Consider the following 27,937-nt stretch of genomic DNA (forward strand, 5'->3'; position numbering starts at 1 on the left):
TGGATCATGTCAGTTATTATTGCTCCATCTGCCATTTTTCGCTATTGTTCTTGCTTGCTTACCTAGTCTGATGATTCAGCTGTGCACAGATCCAGACGTTAATACTGGCTGCCCTTGTGTAATGCCTCAATCATGGGCTGGCATATGCAAATATTGGGGGCGTATATATTAATGATCCAGACTGTTATGTAACAGTCGGTGTTATGTTGAGATTCGCCTGTTCGTCGGAGGTCTTTTAAACAAATGAGATTTATATAAGAAGGAGGAAACAATGGTGTTTGAGACTCACTGTATGTCATTTCCATGTAATGAACTCTTGTTATTTAACTATGCCAAGGTAAATTAAATTTTTAATTCTAGGGCACCTTTAAATAACACTTCAGACAACTGTTTATAAAAGTATTTTTAAAAAGGTTTAGAATTTAATCCTATAAATTTTAGGAACACAGTGTGGAGCAATTAAAAAAAAAATGTGATTTGGCTTTTGAATTCATTTATAAACCAGTGTTAATATTTAATTTGTTGTCAACATTAGCCTACCTTTTTAAAGTTTCCAAATGCCTGGTATGTAGTTTATGTTGTTTGCGTTGTTTTGTAATATCTCATTTACAGTGAACGTAAAGCATCATGATGTCCAAGGCCTCAAGGTCTCATCAAATAAATCCAAAGCAATTTTTATATGACTTTTTCCTTGCATAAGCCACACCTTCACTTGGCTTGCTATTTAAAGCCCCCACACAGTCCACACTCCACAACTGACAGGTGCCAAGTCTCCTGGAGCAAGAAATCTGTTTTTGCTTTGTAAGCTCCAACACAGATGACATTAAGATTTTTCAAATAGTTAAGTAATTTATCTTTGCATTCTGATATTTTTTTCCCTTAAATTGTGGATACCACTACAAACATTCATATCGGACTACTTTTGCAGTCTGCTATCATTCAGTTGCAGACAGGAAGAAACAAAATGGCTTGTGTTTTATTAAGTTTTTTTATTTTGATATCAGCGCATCTGGTGAGTATTTCACACTTTCACACATTTGAATGTAAGGCCCTTCTATTAACCAGTGTTTTCACTTGTACTAATCTTAGTACTGTTTTTATTTCAATAGGTAGAATCATCTGGTGTGTTTGAGTTGAAAGTGCACTCTTTCACAAGCACAAACAGTGTGTGTAAACGGTCCAGCGACTGCCAGATCTTTTTCCGCGTTTGCCTGAAGCACTCACAAGACATCATTCAACCTGAGACGCCGTGCACTTATGGCACTGGAATGACAGACATATTGAGCGTAGACTCCATCTCCAGCAGTGCACATATCCGCGTGCCTTTTTTTGTCAAGTGGCCGGTGAGTTGCTCAAAATGAATCTTATATGATTCATTATCACTTATTGTGTAGGCCTATGTATTGTATAATAAACATTTAACAGAGTTTTCTGTCATTTCAGGGAATTGTCTCGCTGATAATCGAAGCCTGGAACGCAGAGTCCTCTGACCAGTCAACAAGTATGCGGCCTACTTTTGCCTCACCTGTTTTTTTAGTAGTTTAAAAAATTGTATTTGTTATGACTACTTCTGTCTTTAACAAATATCTTTTTTGATTCGTTTCTGAGAATATCAACAACACAATCAGCCGTTTGGGCACCAAAAGAAGACTCGCTATCGACAAGAATTGGTCACAGGAAGTGCATCTCGGAGAGCAAAGCCAACTGCGCTTTTTATGGAAGTAAAATAATGACAAATGTTTTTGAAACAAAAAAACTTGTTGAATTGCACTAATTGAAAAAAATATGCATTTTAATGGGCTTTTAATGATTTAAACATTTCACACACATTTACATTATTAAAAATTCAATAATCTATATTTAACTTTAAGATTTCACTTCCAAAATATTTGGTCTGTTTAAAAATACAACCTATAATATTCGACAGGGAATTTTTGGTCCATTTTATTTCGCTTTAAAAATTCAGTGGTTCAAATTCGACAGAAAATTCAACATTGCACATTGATGAAATCTGAAAGGTGAATATAGATTAATGAATTTTTAATAATGAAAATGTTTGTGAAATGTTTTGAATTGAAATATTCACAGCTTATGTCTGTTTATTTATGGATGTCTATCACAGCTGACATGCAACGAAATGCTTCACGAAAAATAAAGCGCAGATGATGAACAAATGACAAGGAAGCACAAAAACTGAATGTACAGTACACAAGAGTAAATACAAACAAGTGTTTGTTGTTATTCGCCGCAGCTCCAGACAATCAATAACACTCAAACCCAGTGTTACTCACATGTGAAGCCGAATCAAAGCAGCCTCCACATCTGTTTTCAGACCTTCCCACTTAAAGCTTTTCTAATATTAACGCGGGTCCTAATGATCTTGCCCAGTCATAACCCTTCATTCCAGTGATATTTTTTGAGCTCTTTTGTATTGTCTTATCATCTCTCTTTCTGCAGGTTTTCTTTTTTTTTTTTTTTCAAATCTCCCTCTTACTCATTCTGTCTCCTCTATGTTATAGCTACGTCCCCTATTGCTGATTGTTAACACGTTTGTTGTAGGTGTCGGCCTGACTAACTTTCAAACAGTTGTTTTTCAAAATCTACTTACTGCAACTTTAATGGAATGCATATTATTTTACTTCCATAGCTTTTCATATCGCGTCGTGTGTGATGAATTCTACCACGGCGAGGAATGCTCGGATTTCTGCCGCCCTCGGAATGATGCGTTTGGCCACTTCATCTGTGACGCCGATGGAAACAGAATTTGCCTGCCTGGATGGATAGGCGATTATTGAGCAGAATGTAAGCGTATTCAAAAACAGAACATAACTATTTTTGAATTTTGTACATTATTATGTGCACCATAGAGATACAATCATTACAGCCAAATAAAACTTCTAAGTTTGCTTTTGTTCACTGTAACAATAGAAGCAAAGAGCATGAATTAACAAGGACACGTGTTGAAACCTAATATGCTCTGCCTTCCGTGAAAAAGGCAGCATGTGTTTCTTATGCGTGTCCCCCACAGGCGGCTCCAGAATTTTTTTTTCTTGGGGGTGCTAAGAAAACAAATAAGTGCCTCAATAACTTCAATACCCTGCATTTACTGCATTTTACTTATTTAATTTTCCATTTTACCTTACACTATACTTTTGCAAGGTAACATAAGGGGCTTTGACACCAGATAGTTCTAGGAACTTAGTTATAAGAACTAGCCACCAACTAAATGTTCCCCTAGGACAATTTTCCTGGTTGCATTCGCACCGGAAGTAGGAACTCTGAAGTGACGTAAGCTACGTTTGTTGTTGTGACTTTTATTTTGATGGTGCTGAGAACTACAATACAACTGTTACACAAAAAAAAGTAGTATAATTGATTCCTCCCCCCATTATAATTATTATTGGCACATTTACAACATTTTAAAGGATTAGTTCACTTTCAAATTAAAATTTCCTGATAATTTACTCACCCCCATGTCATCTAAGATGTTCATGTCCTTCTTTCTTCAGTCGAAAAGAAATTAAGGTTTTTGATTAAAACATTCCAGGATTATTCTCCATATAGTGGACTTCAATGGACTCCAAAAGGTTGAAGGTCAAAATTAGTTTCAGTGCAGCTTCAAAGCGTTCTACACGATCCCAGACGAGAAATAAGGGTCTTATCTAGAGAAACCGTCACTCATTTTCTAAAATTTTTTTTTTTTTAATTGTATACATTTTAACCATAAATGCTCATCTTGAACTAGCTCTCTTAGACGCTGCTAAGTGTATTACTGCCCTCCACAGGTCAAAGTTTGAACTAATTGTTATATACTTGCAGTAGCATATTGTATATGACAATTTAGTTCAAACTTAAAGACCCTTATTCCTCGTCTGGGATCGTGTAGAACACTTTGAAGCTGCAATGAAACTGTAATTTTGACCTTCAACCATCTGGAGGCCATTGAAGTCCACTATAAGGAGAAAAATCCTGGAATGTTTTCCTCAAAAAAGACATGAACATCTTGGATGACATGGGGGTGAGTAAATTATCAGGAAATTTTAATTTGAAAATGAACTAATCCTTTAACCATTTTTTAGGTTTTTAATGATTTTTTAAAATTATTTTTAATTAAAGTGACGCTGAGCATAAAAACAGGAAAATCATTAGGTGATAAGCAAATTTCTGGTAGGGCTATAGCCCCAGCAAGCCCCATCCTAGCACTGCCACTGGTCCCTCAGCTCCTTTGATGTGCCTGAGCCTCTAGAAGAGTGGTTGTTTTATGATGCCAATCATTCTAATGTCACCTCTTTTCTCCCTCTCCCTAAACAGCCATCTGCTCAGGCTGTAGCAAGGAGCACGGTTATTGTGAGGCCCCCAGTGAGTGCAAGTGTCGCCTTGGGTGGCAAGGCCCCCTCTGCAACAAGTGCCAGCGATACCCGGGGTGTCTGCATGGCACCTGCAACCAGCCCTTTCAGTGCAATTGCAAGGAAGGTTGGGGCGGCCTGTTCTGCAACGAGGATCTGAACTGATGTCATGGTATTTTATTTTCTATGCTGAAAGGTCTCATCCAACAAATCTACTTTCATCACCTTTAATTATGGTGCTTTAAATGACAAACTTGTACTGTAGTTGATCATAAATCATAATTTGTTATATGTATATGGCAGGTAGTTATATAATGTGTTCCTGAAGTAAACACAAATAATGTAAACAAATAAACGCATTGCCTTTTTTAAACTATGCTTTTTATGGTTTTGTTATTAACTTTTTCATTTTTTATTAAAAGCGCACTGTTTTAGGCCTGTTATGTTTGTAAATATAACACAATTATAAAGAAATGAATGTGAATTGTTTAATATTAGTGATTTTATTGAGTGGCTGCAGTACTTAAGAAAACCAAATGTTGAGATGAGAACTAATTTTGCCATTTTAAAATACTGTTCTGTGCAAAGGGTCTGATACAAAAATATTGTGATATTTGTCTTAAAGGATAATTCACTTTAACATGAAAATTATCTCAAGCTTTACTCACCCTCAAGCCATTCTAGGTGTATATGACTTTCTCCTTTCTGATGAACACAATCAGAGTTATATTAATAAATATCCTGACACATCTATGCTTTATAATGGCAGTGATAGGGTTCACGAGTATGACGCTGAATATATAATGTGTCTTTTATTTTTCAGCTAGTTGCCAATGAAACATTTCTCATTTACATGTAGTTTAAAATGATGGTCACTGTTAGTTTTGTTAACTGTCCCTGGGTTTAACATTATGAAATGTAATACTGCCCCCTGCTGGTGAGAACAACTATTTTGGAAACAGTTGCTGTATATTGTAGCAATATGAAATTCACATTTAGGGATAGAAGCTAAATCATTATAACTATTTAAAAAAAAATTTTTATTGAAAGACAGAAAATACACTTTTTTCACTTTAATCTAACACTAACTTTTTAGTAACATAAATGTATGTACACTACCAGTCAAAAGTTTGGAAACATTACTATTTTTAATGTTTTTGAACGAAGTCTCTTATGCTCATTAAGGCTGCATTTATTTCATAATAAATACAGAAAATTTGTGAAATATTATTACAATTTAAAATTATGGTTTTCTTTTTCAATATACTTTAAAATATAATTGATGCAAAGCTGAATTGTCAGCATCATTACTCCAGTCTTCAGTGTCACATGATCCTTCAGAAATCATTCTAATATGCTGATTTATTATCAATGTTGGAAACAGTTGTGCTGCTTAATATTATTTTATAACCTGTGATACTTTTTCAGGATTCTTTGATGAATAAAAAGTGAAAAAAAAAATCAGCATTTATTTAAAATAGAAATCTTTTGTAACAATATACACTACCGTTCAAAAGTTTGGGGTCAGTATTTTTTTTTCCTTTCTTTTTTTGAAAGAAATTAATACTTTTATTCAGCATGGATGTGTTAAATTGATAAAAAGTGAGAGTAAAGATTTATATTGTTAGAAAAGATTTATATTTTGAATAAATGCTGTTCTTTTTAACCTTTTATTCATCAATGAATCCTGAAAAAAGTATCACAGGTTCCAAAAAAATATTAAGCAACACAACTGTTTTCAAACAGTTCAAATCACCATATCTTGATGATTGGTGGAGGATCATCAAGGAGTAATGATGCTGAAAATTCAGCTTTGATTACAAAAATAAATTATATTTTAAAGCATATTAAAATAGAAAACCACAAATTTAAAATTGTAATAATATTTCACAATATTATTGTTTTTTCTGTATTTATTATGAAATAAATGCAGCCTTAATGAGCATAAGAGACTTCGTTCAAAAACATTTAAAATAGTAATGTTTCCAAACTTTTGACCGGTAGTGTACATAAATGTAACGAAACTTAACTATTTTGATCAAAATAATTCTTTGATAATAATGCCATAATATTGCACAAAAAAAGTTTACTAATGACGGCATATAATATCATTTAAATTATGACCATGTTATGAAGAATTGCTTGTACTATATGAAGGCAATAAATGCAGGAGCCGTACTTTTTGTGGTTTTATTTAGATGTTTTTTTGTAATAATGTTTTCCATGATTAAATATCAATAAACATTAAATAACAAAATAATATAAATAGGCTATATTTAATCAAATATTGCTTTCATAATGCATATAATAGAAGTTTAAATTTGTATACAGTCTAGAAATGTAACTTTTGTCCTTCACGCTTTTTTATAATCCTCTTTAGCAAACCTCCTCCTCACTATACATTGATTCCCATGAACAGAGTCCATATACTGCTTTATTGCCAGACAAGTGCGCATGCGCAGTCACGAGACAGTCGCGTGTTAGCAGGTCGGCTATCTGAACTAGCCTCCTCAGCAGCGCGAGCCTGTCGTTCTTCAAGTCCAAGCAGCGCTTGAGTCCGGTGAGCCGCACTATGTTCAGAGCCGCCCTTCGACTCTCAGTCTCCGGTGCTCGGAGTTTAACAAGGTCACGGCCACAATATACAGGTAAATACTGATTTTACCACATTAATTATGAAATCGCTCTTAGAAAAAACTACAATAAGAATCAGAGATAACGGAAACACCTTGAACGTAGCTTAGCACATAGGCTAACCGAGGCAGCACCGGTGTCTTGCTTGAAAGGTTATACCTTTCAGAGGTTATTATCACGCGCTCGTGTATCGTTTTTATTAAAGCATTTCCATTTCATAATCGCATTTTGCCTGTCATTTATTAAGTCCTGTAGAAGTTTTCTCACAGTGTCCTTGTAATGACCCACTAGAGTGAGGCTTCGGCCCAGCGCGCGGAGGAAACGCGACACTCAAACCGAAAGCATCCCAGATTGACACATTATTCTGAGCTTTCATTGAAACAGCAAGTATAATAGGTAAATATTTAGGCTTTCTGCATATTTAGCCTAGCAAACAGGCTGTGTGGTTTATCATTTTTGCTTTGGAGCGGTTTCATATAGTCATATAATCCATAATCATGTGGTCAATGTGTACGTGCGACTCGGGGTTGCATCTAAAGATGAGGAATACGCATAATCCTCAATTTCTGTTAGGTACAATTCACTGACCTCTGTGCAAACCCAGATCATAATAGATGCAACTATAGAATATAGAGCACATCATGATGATCATACAACATCTAGTTTAAATGTTTTATATTATACATCTCATGTTAGGATATCAATTGAACGTATTGTCTGACCTTCTTTAGCAGACAGTTAGGAGTTAGCTCAAATCATACTGACCCATCGGACAAGGTAACACTCAAACATAGGTCAAACAAGCACTGGACCAGTTCCAACTGGAACAAGGCCTGTATGCCAAATATCACTGCGCTACGAAGAGTTGTTCGCAATCAGTGAATCATAGAGAAAATTATACAATACTTCCCGGAAGTACTTTGACCACGACTGCAGCGTTTTTATCATCTGGATGTCGTTCTCTAACTTACTTAGTCTGATAAAGTGAGTCAAGTCTCTTGTGATCATCTCCGGTCTTTTACTTTCACAGCTTCGGTAGCTGCTCGTTCTTATTCCCATGGCAAACAGGAGACAGATGAAGAGTTTGATGCCCGCTGGGTCACTTACTTCAACAAGCCAGACATCGATGCTTGGGAGCTGAGGAAAGGTGGGTGACGGTGGCGCTTTGACCTTGTTATTGAATCAGCAGCTGTGCATTCAACTGCTGAGCTTGTAAAGCAAGAATTTGCTCTCATAAATTTATTTTATTGGCCATATGTTGATTTGAATGCTGCTCTTTAAGATTGCAATGTTTCAGAAAGTGAATTCCGTAGCAAGCAATATCTCAACAAAAACTATATATATATATAATCCTTTTAGCATGTTCTGAAATATCACCCTGTAACTATAATACACCATTATACAAGCAGGTTTCCATCATTAATCATTACAGATGACTCTATATTGACACAGCCTGTTGTTTTTGTTTGCTTTTTTATGATTCATAACCTGTAAAGCTGGTTTAGTTTAATCTGTTGGAATCAAAAATTTATGACCGTCTGTTTATCTTTAACCTAAAAGTCTTTGGAACAAGGAAGTGTTTGCTCTTGCATCAAGGAAGACAATTTCAACAGAATGACACCCATCTGGTGTCTGTTGAGTAAATGTGTGTTTTCTTTCATTTTGCTTCAGGAATGAACACTTTGATCGGTTACGACTTGGTACCTGAGCCAAAGATCCTGGAGGCAGCACTGAGAGCCTGTCGGAGGCTAGACGATTTAGCCAGTGCCATCCGCATTCTTGAGGCAGTCAAGGTCATTATATGTCTCTGTGCAACTGCAGAATACACCACCACAACAACATTATTCACTTAAAGGGATTGGTCACCCCAAAATGAAAATTCTGTCATCATTTACTCATCCTCAAGTTGTTCCAAACCTGTATGAATTTCTTTGTTCTGCTGAGCACAAAGGAAGATATTTGGAAATTTAGTATTTAGTATAGTATTTAGTTTTCCTACTATGGTAGTCAATGGGTGGCGAGATATGTTTGGTTACAAATATTCCTCCAAATATCTTCCTTTGTGTTCAGCAGAACAAAAAAATTTATACAGGTTTGGAACTACTTGAGGAGTAAATGATGACAGAATTTTCATTTTTGGGTGAACTATCCCTTTAATTTGTTGAAGCTGCATTTAACATGATTTTTCTGAAAATGAATAATAAAAAAAATCTATATTTTTTTTATTTAAAAAAAAAAAAAAAGAATTATTTTACAAATTTAATTAAATTTTTTCTTTTTTTTTTTACACAGGACAAAGCTGGCCCACACAAAGAAATCTACCCCTACGTTGTCCAAGAGCTCCAGCCTACCCTCAGTGAGCTTGGTATCCCTACACCTGAGGAACTTGGCATTGACAAAGCATAGATGTCTGCGATTGTGGTGAGTATTAGCGTGCATGATGTATTGTTTCTCTAAGCAAATGCAAGATGTTTCTTTATTTGATTTAACATGTCCGTTGTATCTTTCCTTTTTACCTACAGTCTTCCAGAGGACTGCTGCTCTTGTCTGGGCCGAGTAGACCACTGTACTTGAAGTCTTCGCCTCGTGTCATGGTGTTTGTGTTATATTTAACTGGCCTTTATTATGTTCTTTTGCTTGTAAAATATTGATGGACCTAATAAAGGGAGATATATCTTTACTTAAACTTGTTGTGTTTTATCTGATGCCTCAGACTTGTTGTATTAACTGCTAACTGGTGATAAAAAATATTATAGTAATTTATAGTAAATGCTATAGTGTTTTTGAACCATACTATAGTAGGATACTGTTTATATTATAGTATTTACAACACTTTAATGAGTGCTACACCATACTGTAGTATTAAAGGGTTAGTTCACCCAAAAATGAAAAATTCTGTCATTAATTACTTGTGCCGTTTTACACCCGTAAGACCTTCGTTCATCTTTGGAACACAAATTAAGATATTTTTGTTGAAATCCGATGGCTCTGTGAGGCCTGCATAGGGAGCAATGTCATTTCCTCTCTCAAGATCCATTAATGTGCTAAAAACATATGTAAATCAGTTCATGTGAGTACAGTGGTTCAATATTAATATTATAAAGCGACAAGAATATTTTTGGTGCGCCAAAAAAAAAACAAAATAACGACTTATTTAGTGATGGCCGATTTCAAAACACTGCTTCAGGAGCTTCGAAGCGTAATGAATCAGTGTGTCGAATCCGCAGTTCGGAGCGGCAAAGTCACGTGATTTCAGCAGTTTAGCGGTTTGACACGAATCATGATTCGATACGCTGATTCATTATGCTCTGATGCTTCCTGAAGCAGTGTTTTGGAATCGGCCATCACTATAGAAGTCGTTTTGTTTTTTTGGCGCACCAAAAATATTATTCTCGCTTTATAATATTAATATTGAACCACTGTACTCACATGAACTGATTTAAATATGTTTTTAGTACATTAATGGATCTTGAGAGAGGAAATGTCATTGCTCCCTATGCAGGCCTCACTGAGCCATCAGATTTCAACAAAAAATATCTTATTTTGCGTTTCGAAGATTAACGAAAGGTCTTACGAGTCTGGAACGGCATGAGCGTGAGTAATTAATGACATTTTCATTTTTGGGTGAACTAACCCTTTAACTATAGTGAACTGATAAACTGTAGTGTACTTTATTTTTTAATACAGTAAACTAGTGTATATTGTAGTATAATAGTTGTAGAAAACTTAGTACAGCATTGGATAAAATAATTTGTTTATATTACTATAGTTATATTACCACAACAAAGTACTTTACTATAGTATGGTTCTCTATAGTATTTTTTTAACTGGGTAGTTTTGTTTTTGTTTCTTTAAATAGTTATAATCACAAAAATGAAAATCTATCCACATTATTTTTCAAATGAGGAAGTCTCTGTTAAACGTTTAAGAGAACCTACAATATTTTGAGTATTTGGAATTGAATGAAAAGCGAACTATTTCCTGTGAATGTGCGAGACTTCCGCTTTATTAGCTGCTAATAACGAAGAATAACAAAGCTCAGTAAACGGTAAAAACCATTTGCGTTACAAAACAGTGTTTATATACGACGATAATAAATGAATATGAAAAATAACAGTGTGTAACATCAAGCAGCATAACGGACAGTTAAAATAATTGAGACCGGAAGTCTCGCACATATTCGAGGTAAAAAAAAAAAAAATAACGCTTACGTTAAAAATAAGGTGGCTAGTAAACAGTTTTTGTTTTTCTGCCTGACACCAGCTATAATACAGTAAACGTTATAGCATTTTTGAATCACTAGGGGGCGCAGCAGGTATGCTTTCAACTTAAATCATATATCAAAGTAAAAATTACACTCAAAAGTTGTGATGTATACTTAAAAGATTTTGGGTAAAAAACTTTTTTTTTTTTTTTTTTTTTTTCATTGTTCATTTTTAGTCTGCTAAATATATAATGTGCTGATGTGGGGTCAGAATTTCGAGTCTAAAATGAAAAATGACCTTCTAATATTAGATCCATGAAATAGCCACGTAAGTGTAATATGTTAAGTCCTATCGGTTTTTGTGCTATAAATATTTTACTTTGCTGCTTGCAAAGGGGAAACGTAAGAACGTAGTAACTTGTTGCACGAGTCAGCCAGTGGGGCGGGATTTAAATGTGCGGTAATGTGCGGGGGGATTGGCTCCGGCTGGAGGAGGAAAAGTCTAGGGGACTGTGGGAGTCCCTGAGCGCGCAGTTCGGGAGGTGAGGTCAGGCGTTTCCCCTTTGGCTGGCCCCAAGTGTTTTTTTCCTCCCTCTGCAAACACCGAGAGTTTTATTACCGTTTTATCAGAGGGGATATTAAACGTCCGGGTGGATGCACACGTCCTCGGTGCGCTGAGCAAAACACGCACGGTGGTTTATCTAGGAAAAGAGTGATGGTGGACAATTCCAGTAGCAGCAAAGCGCAAGTGGTGAGTTCCGTCCTGTTGGCACAGAGCCCTGTTGAATATATTGATAAGCTACTGTAATATTTCATCAGCAGATCTCGAGCGTATAAAACATCGTATCTACATTTAAGATGTTCTAAAATGGTCGCAATTAATCAATATTTATTCTGATTACCTCCGTGTGAGTTATCAAGCTATTATATGTAGCGAAAATCCACATTGTACACGTCATGATTTCAGGATTTTTTCATGTTACAACTCGTGCTGTTTATTTGTTTTTAAAGTTCCAGTTCGCGCGCTGCCGAGTTCGAAAAGTCCAAAATATCTCCGTTTGTTTCCGTTAGAACGCGATACTTTGTTGCGTCGTGTGTTCGTTCTCTCTTTTAATAGCTTAATTGTTTTTGGAAGAGCGCCATACTTTTTGGGCAGCCATGATTCGACTGTGATCTGAATATCTTCTGTAACTGCGCGCGCGTGTTAAACTGTGCTTTAATTAGTTGTAAAGTAAAAGCATATCTCGACTGGATTTGGCTAAATATTAAATATTTAACAAAGTGTAAAGCAATACGCCGTTTTGGCCGGACATCCGGTCGTTCTACAATCCAGACTGGTCGTCTCTATTGGGGGGGTCAAAGGTAGGTTGGCCTACTGGGCAATAAGCGAGCTGCGGAATGCGACTTTAATCCTTTTGTGACATTATAAATACTGTTAATGCTAATTAAAATTCTTGTGAATTTAATTCGAATGCTGTTCGTTGTGAAGATTTGCTTACACGTATTTGTTTTCCATTTAAATCACATGAGTTAGAATTCCTTAGAATTGTCGTTTGTGCTAATTTGTTTACGCGTTTTTGTGTTCTATTCGAATTTAATTCGAATCGAATTCATTATCCAATTTGTTTACAGTTCTTAACGCGCATTTTATGCCCTTAATTCGAACTGTAATGTTTTTTATACTAAGCAAATGCTGTTAATTCGAATTAAAAGAATTCAGTTTGCAATAGAAACGCAGACTGATTGTTTACACATTAGTTGTTGTGTGGCATGAGTGTTTCAAAAATGCATAACTTTTGAAAGTGAGTTATTCAGTTGATTTATTTTTAAATATTCAAGTTAAATTTTGATTGAATTATATTGAACTTCTGTTTTTGTATTCTTATCTTAAAATATTTCATTTATAATTTTTTTTGTGTGTGTGAAAAATTAAGAAGAACTTAATTAATTTGCTTATTCTGTCCGCAATCCAGCCCAGCTTGTCTCAGGACAGCAGTCTGGCTAGTGCATTTTCCCAGGCGGCTTTTGGAAGTGCGGCTGGTGTCAAACTGGAGGCAGTTATGGAGCAGCTCCAGAGACAACAACAAGCTAAGCTGGAGATGGAGCGCAAGGAGAGACAATTCAGGGAAGCCCACATTCTGTACGCCCAGCAGCTGGCTGCACAGCAAGCCATCATGGCCTCTGCCAGGGCCCAGGGTGCCCCATTAACCCCTGATTTTTACAGCAAAAACTCCAGAGACAGAGCGCTGAAAGGCGGCCAGGGGCCTCCAGCTGCCAGGGGGCCCATGAAACCCGGCTCTGACCTAGTACATGAGGAGGACGCCGCTGATGAGATGGACAGGGGAAGAGGGTCCGAGGGGGACGAAGATGACGATGATGAAATGATGGATGGAGAAGATGGAAGCGAAGAAGAGGAAAGCGAAGGCTTGGAGTTCCTCAGGAAGCAAAGCCTTGCACTTCAGCAAGCGGCTGTTGGAGTCCCTCCTTATCCGTTCCCCGTCTACGCCGCCTCACCCTCTGCTGCTAAAAAACGTGCCCTGTCACCGACCACTAAAGTGAAAGATGAACCCGAAGACTCCCTCAACGACCAACAATCGTTCAACACACCAAACGGACTGGGCGATTGGAGCCTCGATGACTCATTCAAACAGGTTTGTGTCTATATTTCTGTCTCTCATCATTAATCTCCGAGGTTTTTCTGTATGTTAGGCATTTGCAAGCATTGTGTTTTTTCTGACTTTATCACCATTGACCTGCAAAAGCAGCAATACAGCATATTTTCATTCAGCACTGCATGGTTTGAGGAGTGTCAGATCATAAGATGAATTGTAAAGAGTCTTTAGACGTTCAAAAACTGTGAAAATGACTCATCTCAGATTATTGAAATGTTTTCAGCTCTGAATAGGACATTTCATCAAGTTTTCTTGAGCACAACAGGAATACGCATTCTCCTAAAAGTGTACAAAAGAATTTGGTTGGACTTGTACCTCATTAATTAGAGAGAAGGGTTTAGTGACAGATTGTAGTGTCACTTCATGCAACACTGTTGAGTGTAATTTAGGGGGGAGATTTTCACAAAATATGCCAAGAAAAGGAAATTAGGTTATTTTTTGCAGGGGTTTGTTTTAAGATAAAGATGTCTTTTTAAGAGTTTCTGCATTTTGACATTAGTTCCTTAAATTGAGCATAATTTCCCATAAGTTCTCATCACCATAATGCAAAAAGAATTCTTGTTTTTGCGTTTATTGCCATAATGTATAGAAAAAAATAATGTTATTAAATCAATATATAAACAATTGCTAGTATTTGTTATATTGCCCTCAAATTAACACTCCACTTTTTTTGAAAATAGGCTCATTTTCCAACTCCCCTAGAGTAAAACAGTTGAGTTTTACCGTTTTCAAATCCATTCAGCCGATCTCGGGGTCTGACGGTACCACTTTTAGCATAGCTTAGCATAGTTCATTGAATCTGATTAGACCGTTAGCATCTCGCTCAAAAATGACCAAAGAGTTTCAATATTTTTCCTATTTAAAACGTAACTCTTCTGTAGTTACATCGTGTACTAAGACTGACCGGAAAATGAAAAGTTGTGATTTTCTAGGCCGATATGGCTAGGAACTATACTCTCGTTCCGGCGTAATAATCAAGGAACTTTGTTGCCGTACCATGGGTGCAGCAGGCGCAATGATGTTACGCAGCGTCTCTCACAAATGTCTCCATGGTTGCAAGGCACGCTCCCTGTGCAAACGGGTCGCAGGCGCTGCGTAATATCATTGCAAAAATTTCATTTTCTGAGTACACGATGTTACTACAGAAGAGTCAAGTTTTAAATGGGGAAAAATACTCTTTGTCATTTTTGAGCGAGGTGCTAACGGTCTAATCAGATTCAATGAACTATGCTAAGCTATGCTAAAAGTGGTACCGCCAGACCCGGAGAAAAACGGTAAAAATCAGATAACCGTTTAACTCTAAGGGAGTTATTTATCTATTATTTATTTTCAAAAAAAGTGGAGTTTTCCTTTAATGCTATTATTATTAAAATGTAGGGATGTACCGATATGAAATTTTGACAGATAACCGATAATTCTTTATATATATGAAAACCGATAAACAATATATATTGGCCGATAAATCTAAATTTTTATATAATTTGAGATTACAAAGACAAAAGTGTCCCTATTAAAATCCATGTCCCAAGCACACAATCATAATAATGTTCTCATTCATTTTATGACTTGCGCTGCATATGTATTTTACTTTTTGAAGTGACTCCAATCATATTTCAAGCAATTCAAAACTATCATGGTGAGTGTTTCAGTTGAAGGAAATAATCTATTATTTATTGACTTTTATATATTGGCCAAATTTTCTTATTGGGCTGATAACGATGACATTAAAAATGAACACACATCGGCCGATACCGATATGGTGGCTGATATATCATGTATCCCTAATAAAGTGTAAGTTAAAATAAATTAAGTATCATTGTTGAAAATAATGTTGGCATTCTCCCAAAAGTGTACAAAAGAAATTGTGCCTCTTTTTTTTTTTTTCTCCTCTTGTTGCATTCCACTTCTTTCAGAAGCTATTGTCGTCCTCTTCCCTTATCGTCAATAGTGTCCTGCTGTGAGCCAAGCTGTACCCTCAGACATGGTCCTACGACTCCGTCAGTTAATTTCTCTGTTTGTTCATCCCGAGTCTTTAGGGAATTCTGTCCTGACATAAGGCTTTTGTCCCTGGATATCCCTGAAGTGTGGCGTTCTGGCAGGCGGCCCAACAGGAGAGCGCTTTCATTCTCTCTCTTCTTGCCGTCTCACTTTCCCCCTACCGCCGGTGTTTCTTGAGAACAAGCTCTTGGCAGTAATGCTGTCTTGGCCTGTGACCAGAGAGGCATGCTGTCAAGTTGCAATACAAGAGGGAGAATGTTACAGTCGTGTGCTGTTGGAGAGCCGCCCTGACAGTTTACACGTGTAGATTTTGCAGGATTTAGGACAATTGCACGTGGGAATCTTAAATAAATGCGTTTAAAGAGATTATTCATCCAGGAAGAAAAAAAAATGGGGCAATCGTTTACTCACCCTCATGTTGTTCCAATGTCTTTTTGTCCATATAATGAAAGTCAATGGGGTCTAAAGTTGGACATTGGACAATATCTTCAAAATATCCTTTTGTGTACCATAGCTACAAGATTTTTATGTTTGTGTGATGTAATTTTCATAAACATGCTTTTAAAGCGCTCGCGTCAATCACGACAGGACGAGGCCGTCTTTCAAAAAGACCGTCTTGGTACCGTAATGTGGAGTGAGACATTTCCCTGTAGTGCTGTCATCCATTTTAGTGGCCTCAGGTCTGAGCTCTTTGTTTGCTCAGCTGCGCTTGAGTGATCGATCAATCAGGGAAAAATGGATTGCTCTAATTTCATACGCTCACTCTTATGGCTTCTTTGAGCCCTTGATATTTGCAAGCTTTCAATCAAAGGCCATTTACCCTACTTTATTAGACTATGTTGAATAACATATGTGTATATATATCGAAACCCCCAAAGCGACATTTAATAGTGCATCCATTTTAATTCTGCAATTGTTGGTATCTTTGATGTTATGACCGTGTGTTTTTACTCAAAACATCCAACATGGTTTTATTAAAGGTTACTTGTGTTCAAAGCGGTTTCATTTGCAGTAGATCAGTAACAACAAGCACAAGCTGGTAAAACTGTGGTGATTGTTGGGAAGGTTGTGTGTTGACAGGCAGATCTGTGATGTTTTCATCACACCCATGTCATTATATATGTATTTATAGAGGGTAGTGGTCTGAGGGCTTGTATACTGCTTTTCAAATATAGGCTTGTCCACGTGTATAGAAAACAATAGGAGATTCAGTGCTCTGAAAAGACTGATGGTTGGACTTATACCTCATTACTAAGAGGGAAGGGTTTAGTGAATGAGCTTTATAGAGTCACTTAATGTTTAGTGCGTTTTTAAAGGTGGGGTTTTCACAAAGAAATCTGTTAAGAAAATGTCCAGGTCACTTCCAAAAGGTGGCATATAGGAGATTAATTATATTTTGCTTTAAAGGGTTAGTTCACCCAAACATGAAAATTCTGTCATTTATTACTCACCCTCACGTCGTTCCACACCCGTAAGACCTTCGTTCATCTTCAGAACACAAATTAAGATATTTTTGATAAAATCCGATGACTCAGTGAGGCCTCTATTGCCAGCAAGATAATTAACAAAAAGCTACTAAAGACATATTTAAAACGGTTCATGTGACAACAGTGGTTCAACTTTAATATTATAAAGCGACGAGAATACTTTTTGTGCACCAGAAAAAACAAAATAACGACTTTTCAACAATATCTAGTGATGGATGATTTCAAAACACTGCTTCATGAAGCTTCGAAGCTTTACAAATCTTTTGTTTCGAATCAGTGGTTAGGATCGTGTATCAAACATGAGCTATCGAAATTGTGAAACACTTATGACGTAATGAAGCCTCACGTGATTTTGGCGCTCCAAACCACTGAGCAACTATTCTTATCGCTTTATAACATTAAGGTTGAACCACTGTAGTCACATGAACTGTGTAAAAATGTTTTTAGTACCTTTTTGGATATATAAAGTGTTAATTATCTTGCTGACAATAGAGGCCTCACTGAGCCATCGGATTTTATCAAAAATATCCTAATTTGTGTTCTGAATCTGATCGAAGGTCTTACGGGTGTGGAACGACGTGAGGGTGAGTAATTAATGACATAATTTTCATTTTTAGGTGAACTAACCCTTTAATAAAGGCTCTTTTTAGCAACCATTAAGATTTTATGCATTATTACATTGTTTATAAAACAAATGAAGCAGTTCTCTTAAATTGTCATTACCGTAATGCAAAACGAAATCTTGTTTTTGTGTATTCATTACTGTAATGTAAACAAAACATATTAAATTAAATAAATGCTATAATGCCCTTAATAAATGCTAATTAAATTTAAAAAAATACTGCATTGCGGTAATGAGAATCATTAATAAAAATAGTGTAAAATTTCACATGCGTTATGGTAATGAGAATTAGGGGGTAAAATGTGCTTAATTTTCCTAAAGTAATTACACTGTAAAAAAAAAAAAAAAAAATGTTTTAAACTTAAAGTAAGTCTTCATGCTGAGTTTAGTCAACTCCAATAACCAAGTTGACACTTAGTACAACTTCACATTTCAAGTTGACTAAACTTAAATTTTATGGTAGCGCGAACACTTTTTTTTTATGTTGAAACAACAATTTTTTTTTTTTTAAGTGTATTGACACTACATGTGTCAATTTTACACAATTTTAATGCACAAAAAAAAAGAGAAAAACAGACTTATTTAATAAGGACTGTTTGAGAGTTCGAGGGGCTTCAATCCCACCCCCACCCTTTTTTTTTTTTTTTTTTTTTTGGTCCCACCCGTCTTTATTTCTGTCCTTTAGTATTTAATGATGCTCTCTGTGGTAACAGTATCAGATTGCATGGTGGGGGGGATGTGAAGAGACTGGTTTGATGACACTGACTACACAAAAGAGAACAGATGCCACAAATGGCATTTTTAAATGAGGGTGGGGGTTGTCTTTTTGAAGCTTTTCACACTTAAATGGATAAGCCTTAGTGAATCAGTAAACGCCTTTAATAAAATCGCAGTAGTCGGGCGCAAAGTTTGCGGTTACTCATAATCTTAGCAAAAGGGGGAATGAATTGGCAGTTTGTAGATGAAGGAAGTTCACACCAGTTTTGTTTAATATCTCCAAGGGGAAGGACTTTTTCAGGAAGGTTCTTGGATGTTACTATCTTTATTTCTACTTCCTGTGCTTTGTTTTCTGCTGATTTGTTTTTCAGGTTTACTAGCATTGAATTCAATAAATCATCTCCAAGTCAGTGAGGGGGTCAAATGGCTGCCATTAAACTTTTCATTGAACACATGGCCGAGGCTAGTCCAGATAGCTTGGCGCCCTTTAAACCTAGTGTTTTTAGCGGTAGCTGACACAATGCCCCTTTTAGGCAGCTCGGCATGGTAATCTTGGGTGATTAATGGAGTTTTAATCAGGCTCAGTCGACGTCGAAGCGCGCATGTGCCTTGAGTTACTGCCTCCCATTTGGCGAGTATGATGACCATATCAAAGGCATCGGGTCAATAGAAACACCCCCGCTACTTTGATTCTGCGTTTGTCAGGAGAAATATATGGCAGCAATTAGCAAAATCTTTTAACCAAGTACCTGTTTATTATTTTAGGGGCCAAAATATTCACTTCAGATCTTACTTTGAAGCTTCTGATTGCATTTTTGCTACCCTACATGGACTGGGATACATTGTTTTCCTTGCAGTTGCTATGGTAAAAGTGATGTGTAAGGATAAACAAAAGAGAACAGCGCTTTAGATTGCACACTCTTGACGTTCTCCCTTCCCCTTAACGAAGAACAGGAAATTTGTCCTTGGGTTCGGGGGACAATCTTGTTTGTCGAACTCTGTTGCATTATTTAACTGTCGGCGTCACCTTGACAACATTTCACCCCCATGCCAGTGATACAACCCAGCCGGTTGCAATCAATTCTTATTATATCAGGGTTTGCTGTCGCAGTGGAATGATTTTACGTATAAATTATCAATGACCTGATGGCCTCACACTGGTACGTTCCCTCCAAATGTTTGCACGACATCTGGTGTACGTTATTACGGCGTAGCTTATTTCTCTAACGCGTTATGGGTGTTAATTCACTTGCAAGGTCTGCCAATCTTTCTCTGGTAGCTTTGACGGCTCTTGGTGGTCCATCTCGATGGAGAAGTTTCAGTTGGACGGCCCTCCTGGGTCCTATGTTGACATGATCGCTGGCGTCAGCTTGAAGTGCAGCCCATCTGTGCAATAGATCAGTGGCGATTCAATTAGCAATCGTCTTCGCCCTTAAGAATATCAGCCCGATTCCGTGATAAAACGTGGTTTATTTGAGCCGTGAGCTGTCAAATGGATGTTTTATGGCTGTGTTTTGGTGCCGTTTCACCCTTCCCGTTCCAGTGTGAACTATCTGGTGGGGTGGTAACTCTAACCATTGAATAGGAGGCATTTGATAGTAAAAATCTTTAAAGGCCAGAGGCAAGAATGTGAGTGTAGTGAGGGGCTGGTGTCTGCGTCTAGTTTGTCCAGCCCCACCCAGAGGAAACATTCCAAGTGGAATTAGAGTTTCTTTTCTTCAAATGGTGAGAATTCCCATTAGGGGCCTGTGCATAAAGAGAGAATAGAGGGAGTGTCTTTGTTGCAGCCATCCTATGATTTGTGACTCTTTCTAGTCCATTTCGCCAAATGTAACAGAAGCAAATAATGGAGGGGGGAATGGTAATCAACCAGAAAGGTATATGGTGAAGGGAGGGGGTGTTTTCTTATTTGTCCGTCCATTTCCTTTCCCTTTTAACAAGGGTAGAATGTTTGTCCCCAACCCCCCCCCAAAACATGTCCCAACTCGCCAGAGATTTTCGCCGCTTTCATTCTACCTAAAGCAGCTTAGGGCTTTATCATCACACAGTATCTATTTATCAGTGTCACTAGAATGTGGAATTTCAAACACACCTAGGAAGTGCTAAAGAAATGCATACCTTCGTAGAAAGTTTTTTTTTTTTTGTCAGACTGGAACAGATGTTTTTGTTTAAAATCGTTCCCAGCGGGGTTAAAACTAAGGTTTTTGTGTCATCAATGTAGGTTACCTTTCTCTACTTTTTTTTTTTTTTTTTTTCAAATAACTTCTTTGGAAAAAGTGGGCTGTGTTTACAGTTTTGGGATCATGTTGTTAGTCCCATTTGACTTAATTAATGAATGTGTTTTGCAGAGGTGCGAGAATTGCAAAGTATTATAATTCAAATATCATCATGTTCTGAATCCTGAAAGGCCCCAAATCTCATTCTTGAGGGATTATTGAAGTTTTGAAAGTCTTAAGGTTAGTAGAAGAGCCGTTGAGGACGGGTAAGCTTCTGGGTTCCTTCAGTTCCTTCCTTTTACAAACTTTCCATACTAGGATTGGACCATGGTGGACCAAGATGTTCACACCTGTGTCCATTTGTTTGAAAGACAATCTCTTCTCATGTAGCACCCAGTCAGGTCAAAGATAATGGATGTGAACTCTGCCTCAGGCCTTTGCAGGATGTTCAAGGATTTGGACAAGCAGTTACAGGCCCTGGCTTTGGGCCTTTTGTCTCTCTTTCGGCTCTTGTCGACTATGTGCCATTTGTATTGTTCAAAGGACCATATCAGCATTAAGGCCTAATAAAGCTGCTTTGGGTTTTTTTTTACTTCGCCTCCTTTTGTCCTAAACTTGAAATTTTGGTTTTCAATGCGATTGCATACTACTATTTTACACTTGTGCGGAGTGCACGTTTTACAGACTTTTTCCCAGGTCATCTTACTGTGGGATACTGGCCAGCCGCACACCTTGAAATATCACTTGGCGTAGTGCGGCATACAGCCATGAAATGCTCTTAATGGATCCATTACAAATTCCCAGGGATAGAAGTGCCCAATCTACTCCCTCCCCCCCGCCTCCCCCGCCTCTATTGCTCCTGGCACAGCAAGGAGCCGAATAAGTGATACTGTGACTTTTGGCAGTGGAGAACCAATTATTTGATTTGGATTAAAGATTCTGGCCGTCCCCCATGGTGCTGCTTAATGCTGCTGTTGCCCATGGAGCAGCTGAAGCGCTGTTGATAACCGAATGACCGTGTGGCACTTGAACATAAGTTCAGTGAGAGAAAGTTTCTTTGATCCCTTTCTTTAATTTAATGATCATTGTAAAGTAAAGTTCATTTATTTCTCTTTTTAGCTTTATTTTTATTTTGGGAACTAATATGGCTGTCTTTTTATACTATTTATGTATTTATTTTTTGAGGAGTTTCTTTGGTTTATTTTTTTATTTTCTGTTTTTCCTTTTTTTTTTTTTTTTTGAGTCAAGTCAAATTTATTTATGTACACATTGTTTTAAAGCAGTTTTAAAGAAAATCATCATGTTAATGTTTATAATATATTAATATCTTAATGCCTTATTTGCATTTAGCAGATTATTGCTGGACGATAATATAGTTTACATGTTACAAGCAATCAAGCAGTTGAGATTTTGCTATATATTATAGATCGCCCTACATGTGTATTATTGTTGTCAAAAGTATCGGTACTTGGGTACCAAGTCTGTACTGAAATTTTGAAAATGTGACGATACCAGCATTTCTGTAGAACCGGGAATACCGAGTATCCGGGTATATTCGGCACCCACTAGGGCTGTGCCAATATTTACGTGAAGCAAAAAGCTTTTAGAAAAAAGCAATTAAATGTGACATCGCAGCCATAGAAACATTTTGGTTCATGCCGAATGAGAGAGGTACGCGAGTCCATAAATTTAAGTTTTGTCGGTTTTGTATTTTGTTTTGTGAATCGCGATCTGGTCATCCGATTATCAGAGAATTTAACAATCTCTTTTTCTTTTCCCAAATCTTCACTCACGCAGGGGATTATAAACGTTTCTTCCTTTGGTTTGCTTTTAATTAGGCCTATTAAATTCACATTCTTTACTGTGGTAAAGTAGAAAAAACACCATAGGACAGAAACATTTTTGCTTGCACTTCAATTTCTATTTAACTCAGTTTGTGCTTGTTATTAGACTTTATAAGGCACGTCAAGTTTATTTGTATAGCGCGTTTCAGAAACACCGGTGATTTTTAGTTTCACTTTCTCTGGCAAAATCAAACATAGTCTGAATGTCTGAAGATAAAACACGCTCTTCAGACCTTTTACAACAAGTGTTGGTTGCTTGTAACATCAGGAGAAAACATGAAGATATTATTAAAGGGAAATGGTCTCTTTCCTGCTCGTGTCCCACATCCCTCTCAAAGCACAGAGCGGCTATATGACGCATCTTTGTGTGGAGATATATATATATATATATATATATATATATATAATGCTCATTTTTATTATTTAGATTACCATTATTTACTAATATTTATTTCATAGTTTTACAGGCTGTAGTGTGTATAGCGGAATAGCTGAAAAAAAGTTTTTGTATGCATTAAACTTACTATCTTTTGGGCTTCTCACACTTAAAAAAAAATATATATAGGGCCATTTTAAATTCAGGTTTTTCTTGTTTCATTTGACACCTGCGTTAGCAGTTAATCCTGGATATATAAGTTTAAAAAAAAAAGCATGTCAGTTTCAAAATGGATGTTTTGTTTAATTTTTAATTTTTAATTTTTTTTTTAGATTTCAAAATTTACTTCATTGAGGTTATATATATATATATATACACACACAACAAATATTTATATGTATGATTACCATCATATTTAATAATAAAAAAAAAAAATAGGCTACTTAAACAAAATAGTAAAACAGTTCCAACAAATTTTCTTGTGGTACCGAAATTGGTACAGAGAACCGTAAAACTTTACTGGTACCGACTACTGGAATTTATGTACCGTGACAACACTAATGTGTATTATGGATGTATGCAAATAAAGTTGTGCATACTTGGACATCTAACTTTATATAAAGATCTTTGCAAATAATATAGTTACATCTTGTGACAAAATAATTTTAAAAAAAGGCTATTTGTTTTGTTTTGGTTATATTTAACTTGTGTGGTTAATTTTTTTTTTTTTTTTTTTTGAGCTACTTGAGTATATTTTGTTTATTTTGCTTTTTTTTTTTTTTTTTTTTTTGGTTCAGTTTTATTTTTTGTTATTTGGGAAACTTAAATGCCTCTCTTTTTTCCTTTTTTATTTCACAAATTTCATACTTTTTATTTATCCACATCCACACCACAGATCAGTTGTATATGGCCTCATGTTGCAGCTCTATTCGGCAACTCTAAACGACCTACATTTAAACTGGATGCCATGTGATGCATTAGAACAAAATTATAATCAACTAACCTGTCTACACTGGAAGTTCAGTCTGATAATTACAGTATAACAGAATCTACATAGTCATACTGCCCAACCCTATTGTAAAAGAATCATTTAAGAAAGAAAATCAAACAACCTAAGTGCCTCAATTTAATGTTGACTCATGGTGAGTGCTAAAGACTAAATTGTCCCTCACAGCATGGACTCTAACTTATCAAAATGCAATTACCACCCATTCCTATCAGCATACTGGTATATTTGCATTAACGCCCAGAGATGTCTGCTTGATAGGGGAGGTTCCTGTTTCATCTCAGTTGAACAATCCCATCTAGGTGTTGATAGCACTTTGGGAAACCCATTCTGATATAGAATTACTGTCTGTTGACTCAATGTTTCTCAATGGTAGACTGTATTCACTTTAGAAGATCTTCGTTTGAGCCCTTCTATCAGGATGTCACTTATCTAGAAGACTCATACTGTGGTTTCCACCCACTTTAATGATTTTCTTTTTTACTAGAGCTGTATGTTCCTAGATTTTGCGTTTGTCCCTTCAGCCCAAGTAATTGTTTGCCACATTCAGATGCGACAAACACACTGGACAACACCATGTGTTTGTTCCTTCTACCCAAGTAATTATTTGCCATGGTCAGCTAGGGTAGTGGTTTCTGTTGAATTAATATGGGGGAAGGGGCTGTCATTTCCTTCGGGTGACCCAGATGGTCATCTGCTTCCTCTCTTCTCAGCTAATTTGGACACTAGCCAATCAGTTCTCCCTTAATATGATTAGTAAGGCCAAAGCCTGACCTGTAAGCCTGATAACAGCTTGCACAGTCCGTAAATGTCTTCGATGTAGGGTAATGTTTTGCGGTCGGATGTCGTGTCGACGCCATTTGGCTTGGCATGTGCACCGGACAAAATTCATTGAGGTCTGCGAAGCCTAAGATTTCTCCTAATCCTTTTATATTGGAATTTAATGTAAAAGTGCTGCTTGTTTTCAGATCCCCTCAAAGTTGGACGCTCTATAGATTGGACAAAATTGTGTAGAATGCAAATATTGGCCATTAATCCAATCTTTTATATAAAATACATAGGGGTCTGGGAAGCTTGAGATTTCTCGTAATCCTTTTTATAATGTAATTCATTATACAAGTGGTTGTTTTCAGATTCCCTCAAGGTTTTACAGTAGACGCTCATTCACTTGACACATCACAATAGCGCACAGCATGGATGCCCACCGCAGTTGATTCCCTACCGTGTTCCCGCTCTCGGGCCCAGCTGGTGTGTTTGCGCTGTAAACGTGAAGAGGGCCAGGCTGTAGACCACTCTCTTCCCCAGCTGTGATTCACTTAGCATATTAAAGAGTGGGGCGGTGGATGAGTCCTGTAAACTGCTTTATTGCCACTCTGCCTTTTCCTTTCAGACTTTGTGTAAATGAATACTGGAGCCACAGTGGATAACTTGTAATCAAGCACAGGGCATGTGCACAGAGGGACTATTAGATTTTATAACTGTTTTGTGGTCATGGCCTCTGGGTAACAAGGGTGATGCGGCGTTAAAACTGATTGCCTCCAAGCATATGAGCAAAAAAGATTGCATCAATGTTAATACTAGAAGATATATTGGTAACATCTGTTATTGGACAATATTACAGATTTCAAATGTATCAGTATCAGTCCATATGAGATGTATATCAGATTTTGGTTTATTATTAGAATTGGTCTATTTTGGATATTTGCAAGCTTGTTTCTCCAGTTTTACCGTGTTTTGTTTTTGTTTTTGTTTTTTCCCCCCATTTATCTGTATCTGTCCATATTTGATGTATTTGGATGATTATTTTAGTTTAGTAGTTATAGTCAATATTAAATATTTAAAGGGTTAGTTCACCCAAAAATGAAAATAATGTCATTAATTACTCACCCTCATGTTGTTCCACACCTGTAAGACCTTCGTTCATCTTCAGAACACAAATAAAGATATTTTTGATGAAATCTGATGGCTCAGTGAGGCCTGCATTGAGAGCAATGACATTTCCTCTCTCAAGATCCATAAAGGTACTAAAAAGATACTTAAATCAGTTCATGTGACTACAGTGGTTCTACCTTAATACGATAAAGCGTCGAGAATACTTTTTGTACGCCAAAAAAACAAAATAACTTTTCAACAATATAGTGATGGGCCGATTTCAAAACACTGCTTCGGAGCTTTACGTATCGAATCAGTGACTCGGATCTCCTATCAAACGGCTACACTGCTGAAATCACGTGACTTTGGCGCTCCGAGTCACTGATTCAATTCGCAAAGCTCCGAAGCAGTGTTTTGAAGTCGGCCCATCACTATATTTTTAAAGTTATTTTATTTTTTTGGTGCACAAAAAATATTCTCGCCGCTTTATAATATTAATATTGAACCACTGTACTCACATGAACTGATTTAAATATGTTTTTAGTACATTAATGGATCTTGAGAGAGGAAATGTCATTGCTTTGAATGCAGGCCTCACTGAGCCATCGGATTTCATCAAAAATATCTTAATTTGTGTTCTGAAGATGAACGAAGGTCTTACGGTTGTGAAACGACATGAGGGTGAGTAATAAATGACCTTATTTTCATTTTTGGGTGAACTAACCCTTTAACTTTAAGTAGCTGGGTTTCCATCCAAACGTGAAGCTAATCTTTTCAAAATTTGTCATGTGGGTTTAATGTTCGCTACGTCAGAATTTTTTCAGCAAATGCGTTTTCATCTCCCATTATTCACATTGTCTTTTTTGAACATTGTTCATTTTCAAAATGAACACTAATTTTTTTGTATTGTACGTTATAATGTTTTATGATGCCTAAATTCACTTTTGCTTTTAAAAATATATTTTATATAATATAATTTTTATTTTATACAATTTTATATACAATTTTTATTATATACAATTTTACAAGTATATGATTTATACAAGTATACAATTTTAATATTGGCCATTCATTGTTTTTGGTCATAATTATCAGCCAGAATTTGCCTACTTTCCCTGTAGCTTCTGTCCACTGTCACTCAGCCATCAAGCTCCATACCCCTTCATGTTAGCTTGAGGAAAACCCTTGGAGTTCAAAGGTTAGCGCTAAAGAAGGCCTGACATGAAGAGAGGAGCCTGTTTGTGCATCTTGACTCCCGACACCCAATAACTCACTTTCTAGCTTGTCCTTTCAAACAGTGGCCCCCCCTCCCATCACTTGTTTTTGCTAATTGTTTTTCTCTTTTTTCGTAGAATGGAAATTCAAGCTGGAACGAGGACGCCGATGGTGGGAGAAGCCGAGGAGAGGCCTCCAGAGACTTTGCCAAGGTAAACATTGCTTCTGTTAGCCACAGCTAGTCATTACACATTGTGTCAGTGACATGCTAACACAATTTTGCTGGATTGTTCAACCTTAGCAGTGTGTAAAAGAACTACTATTTATTGTTTAGGGCTGTCAGTTTTCCATCACAACAAATTTATTTTTAGTAGTTGAATCATTCAGTTCGTTTTTAAGGAAAAAATGAAATGCATAATTATTGAGTTCTGAGATTTTTGTAATGTATACATACACTATGGTTAAAGCTTGGTGTCTGTAAGATTTTTTGTAATTGTCGTTGTTGTTATTAAATGCACACTTGAATGATTCAGTATTAAAATCACTTTCCTCACACTTAATGGACATAATCTTAATTATAATGGAGATTGTTTTTGTCACTGACCTGAAAATGTAACCATATAAGGAGTGCAAGTGACTCTCATTCTTATTAAACATCCCATCTGGGTTTGAATTTTTATTTTTATTTATTTATTTTTTTTCTTCAGTTAGAGAACAGACACTACCATTAA

The 27,937-nt window shown here is 36.6% G+C and overlaps 3 protein-coding genes across 5 annotated transcripts in view; all 3 read left to right on the forward strand.

The window, feature by feature from the left end:
* Positions 1-743: 743 nt before the first annotated feature.
* On the forward strand, positions 744-4,722 carry LOC125247898 (delta-like protein C). 2 transcript variants are annotated; one of them, XM_048159437.1, is made up of 6 exons: positions 747-1,012; positions 1,110-1,343; positions 1,444-1,501; positions 1,607-1,721; positions 2,648-2,802; positions 4,312-4,722. In XM_048159437.1, exons 1-5 carry the CDS (start codon positions 965-967, stop codon positions 2,793-2,795), a joined length of 603 nt encoding a protein of 200 aa, XP_048015394.1. In that variant the 5' UTR covers positions 747-964; the 3' UTR covers positions 2,796-2,802; positions 4,312-4,722. The 2 variants fall into 2 exon arrangements, with proteins under 2 accessions (XP_048015395.1, XP_048015394.1); XM_048159438.1 differs by lacking the exon at positions 1,607-1,721 and having other exon boundaries at positions 744-1,012.
* Positions 4,723-6,800: 2,078 nt separating this feature from the next.
* On the forward strand, positions 6,801-9,657 carry LOC125247779 (cytochrome c oxidase subunit 5A, mitochondrial). Its single transcript, XM_048159262.1, has 5 exons — positions 6,801-6,991; positions 8,008-8,124; positions 8,649-8,770; positions 9,270-9,398; positions 9,500-9,657. The coding sequence occupies exons 1-4, from the start codon at positions 6,919-6,921 to the stop codon at positions 9,381-9,383; spliced, it is 426 nt and encodes a 141-aa protein (XP_048015219.1). The 5' UTR covers positions 6,801-6,918; the 3' UTR covers positions 9,384-9,398; positions 9,500-9,657.
* Positions 9,658-11,473: 1,816 nt separating this feature from the next.
* Positions 11,474-27,937, forward strand: part of arid3b (AT rich interactive domain 3B (BRIGHT-like)) — a 39,413-nt gene continuing 22,949 nt past the window's right edge. Inside the window, exons 1-3 of one of the 2 annotated variants that reach the window (XM_048158498.1) lie at positions 11,474-11,932; positions 13,155-13,832; positions 27,344-27,418. In XM_048158498.1, the coding sequence (XP_048014455.1) occupies positions 11,897-11,932; positions 13,155-13,832; positions 27,344-27,418 (789 nt within the window). In that variant the 5' untranslated portion in view covers positions 11,474-11,896. Of the gene's footprint in view, positions 11,933-12,017; positions 12,544-13,154; positions 13,833-27,343; positions 27,419-27,937 lie in introns of those variants that run through there. The other variant, XM_048158499.1, reaches the window with a different exon arrangement.

Source organism: Megalobrama amblycephala, linkage group LG15, assembly GCF_018812025.1.
Source record: "Megalobrama amblycephala isolate DHTTF-2021 linkage group LG15, ASM1881202v1, whole genome shotgun sequence".
Classification (NCBI taxonomy): domain Eukaryota; kingdom Metazoa; phylum Chordata; class Actinopteri; order Cypriniformes; family Xenocyprididae; genus Megalobrama; species Megalobrama amblycephala.

Excerpts from the sequence above, each read along its gene's own strand:
- LOC125247898 (XM_048159437.1), top strand. The coding sequence starts at position 965 with ATGGCTTGTGTTTTATTAAGTTTTTTTATTTTGATATCAGCGCATCTG. Across the intron at positions 1,013-1,109 it reads TTTTGATATCAGCGCATCTG|GTAGAATCATCTGGTGTGTT; the intron begins GTGAGTATTTCA and ends TTATTTCAATAG. Across the intron at positions 1,502-1,606 it reads GTCCTCTGACCAGTCAACAA|AGAATATCAACAACACAATC; the intron begins GTATGCGGCCTA and ends GATTCGTTTCTG.
- LOC125247779 (XM_048159262.1), top strand. The coding sequence starts at position 6,919 with ATGTTCAGAGCCGCCCTTCGACTCTCAGTCTCCGGTGCTCGGAGTTTA. Across the intron at positions 6,992-8,007 it reads GTCACGGCCACAATATACAG|CTTCGGTAGCTGCTCGTTCT; the intron begins GTAAATACTGAT and ends TTACTTTCACAG. Across the intron at positions 8,125-8,648 it reads TGCTTGGGAGCTGAGGAAAG|GAATGAACACTTTGATCGGT; the intron begins GTGGGTGACGGT and ends ATTTTGCTTCAG.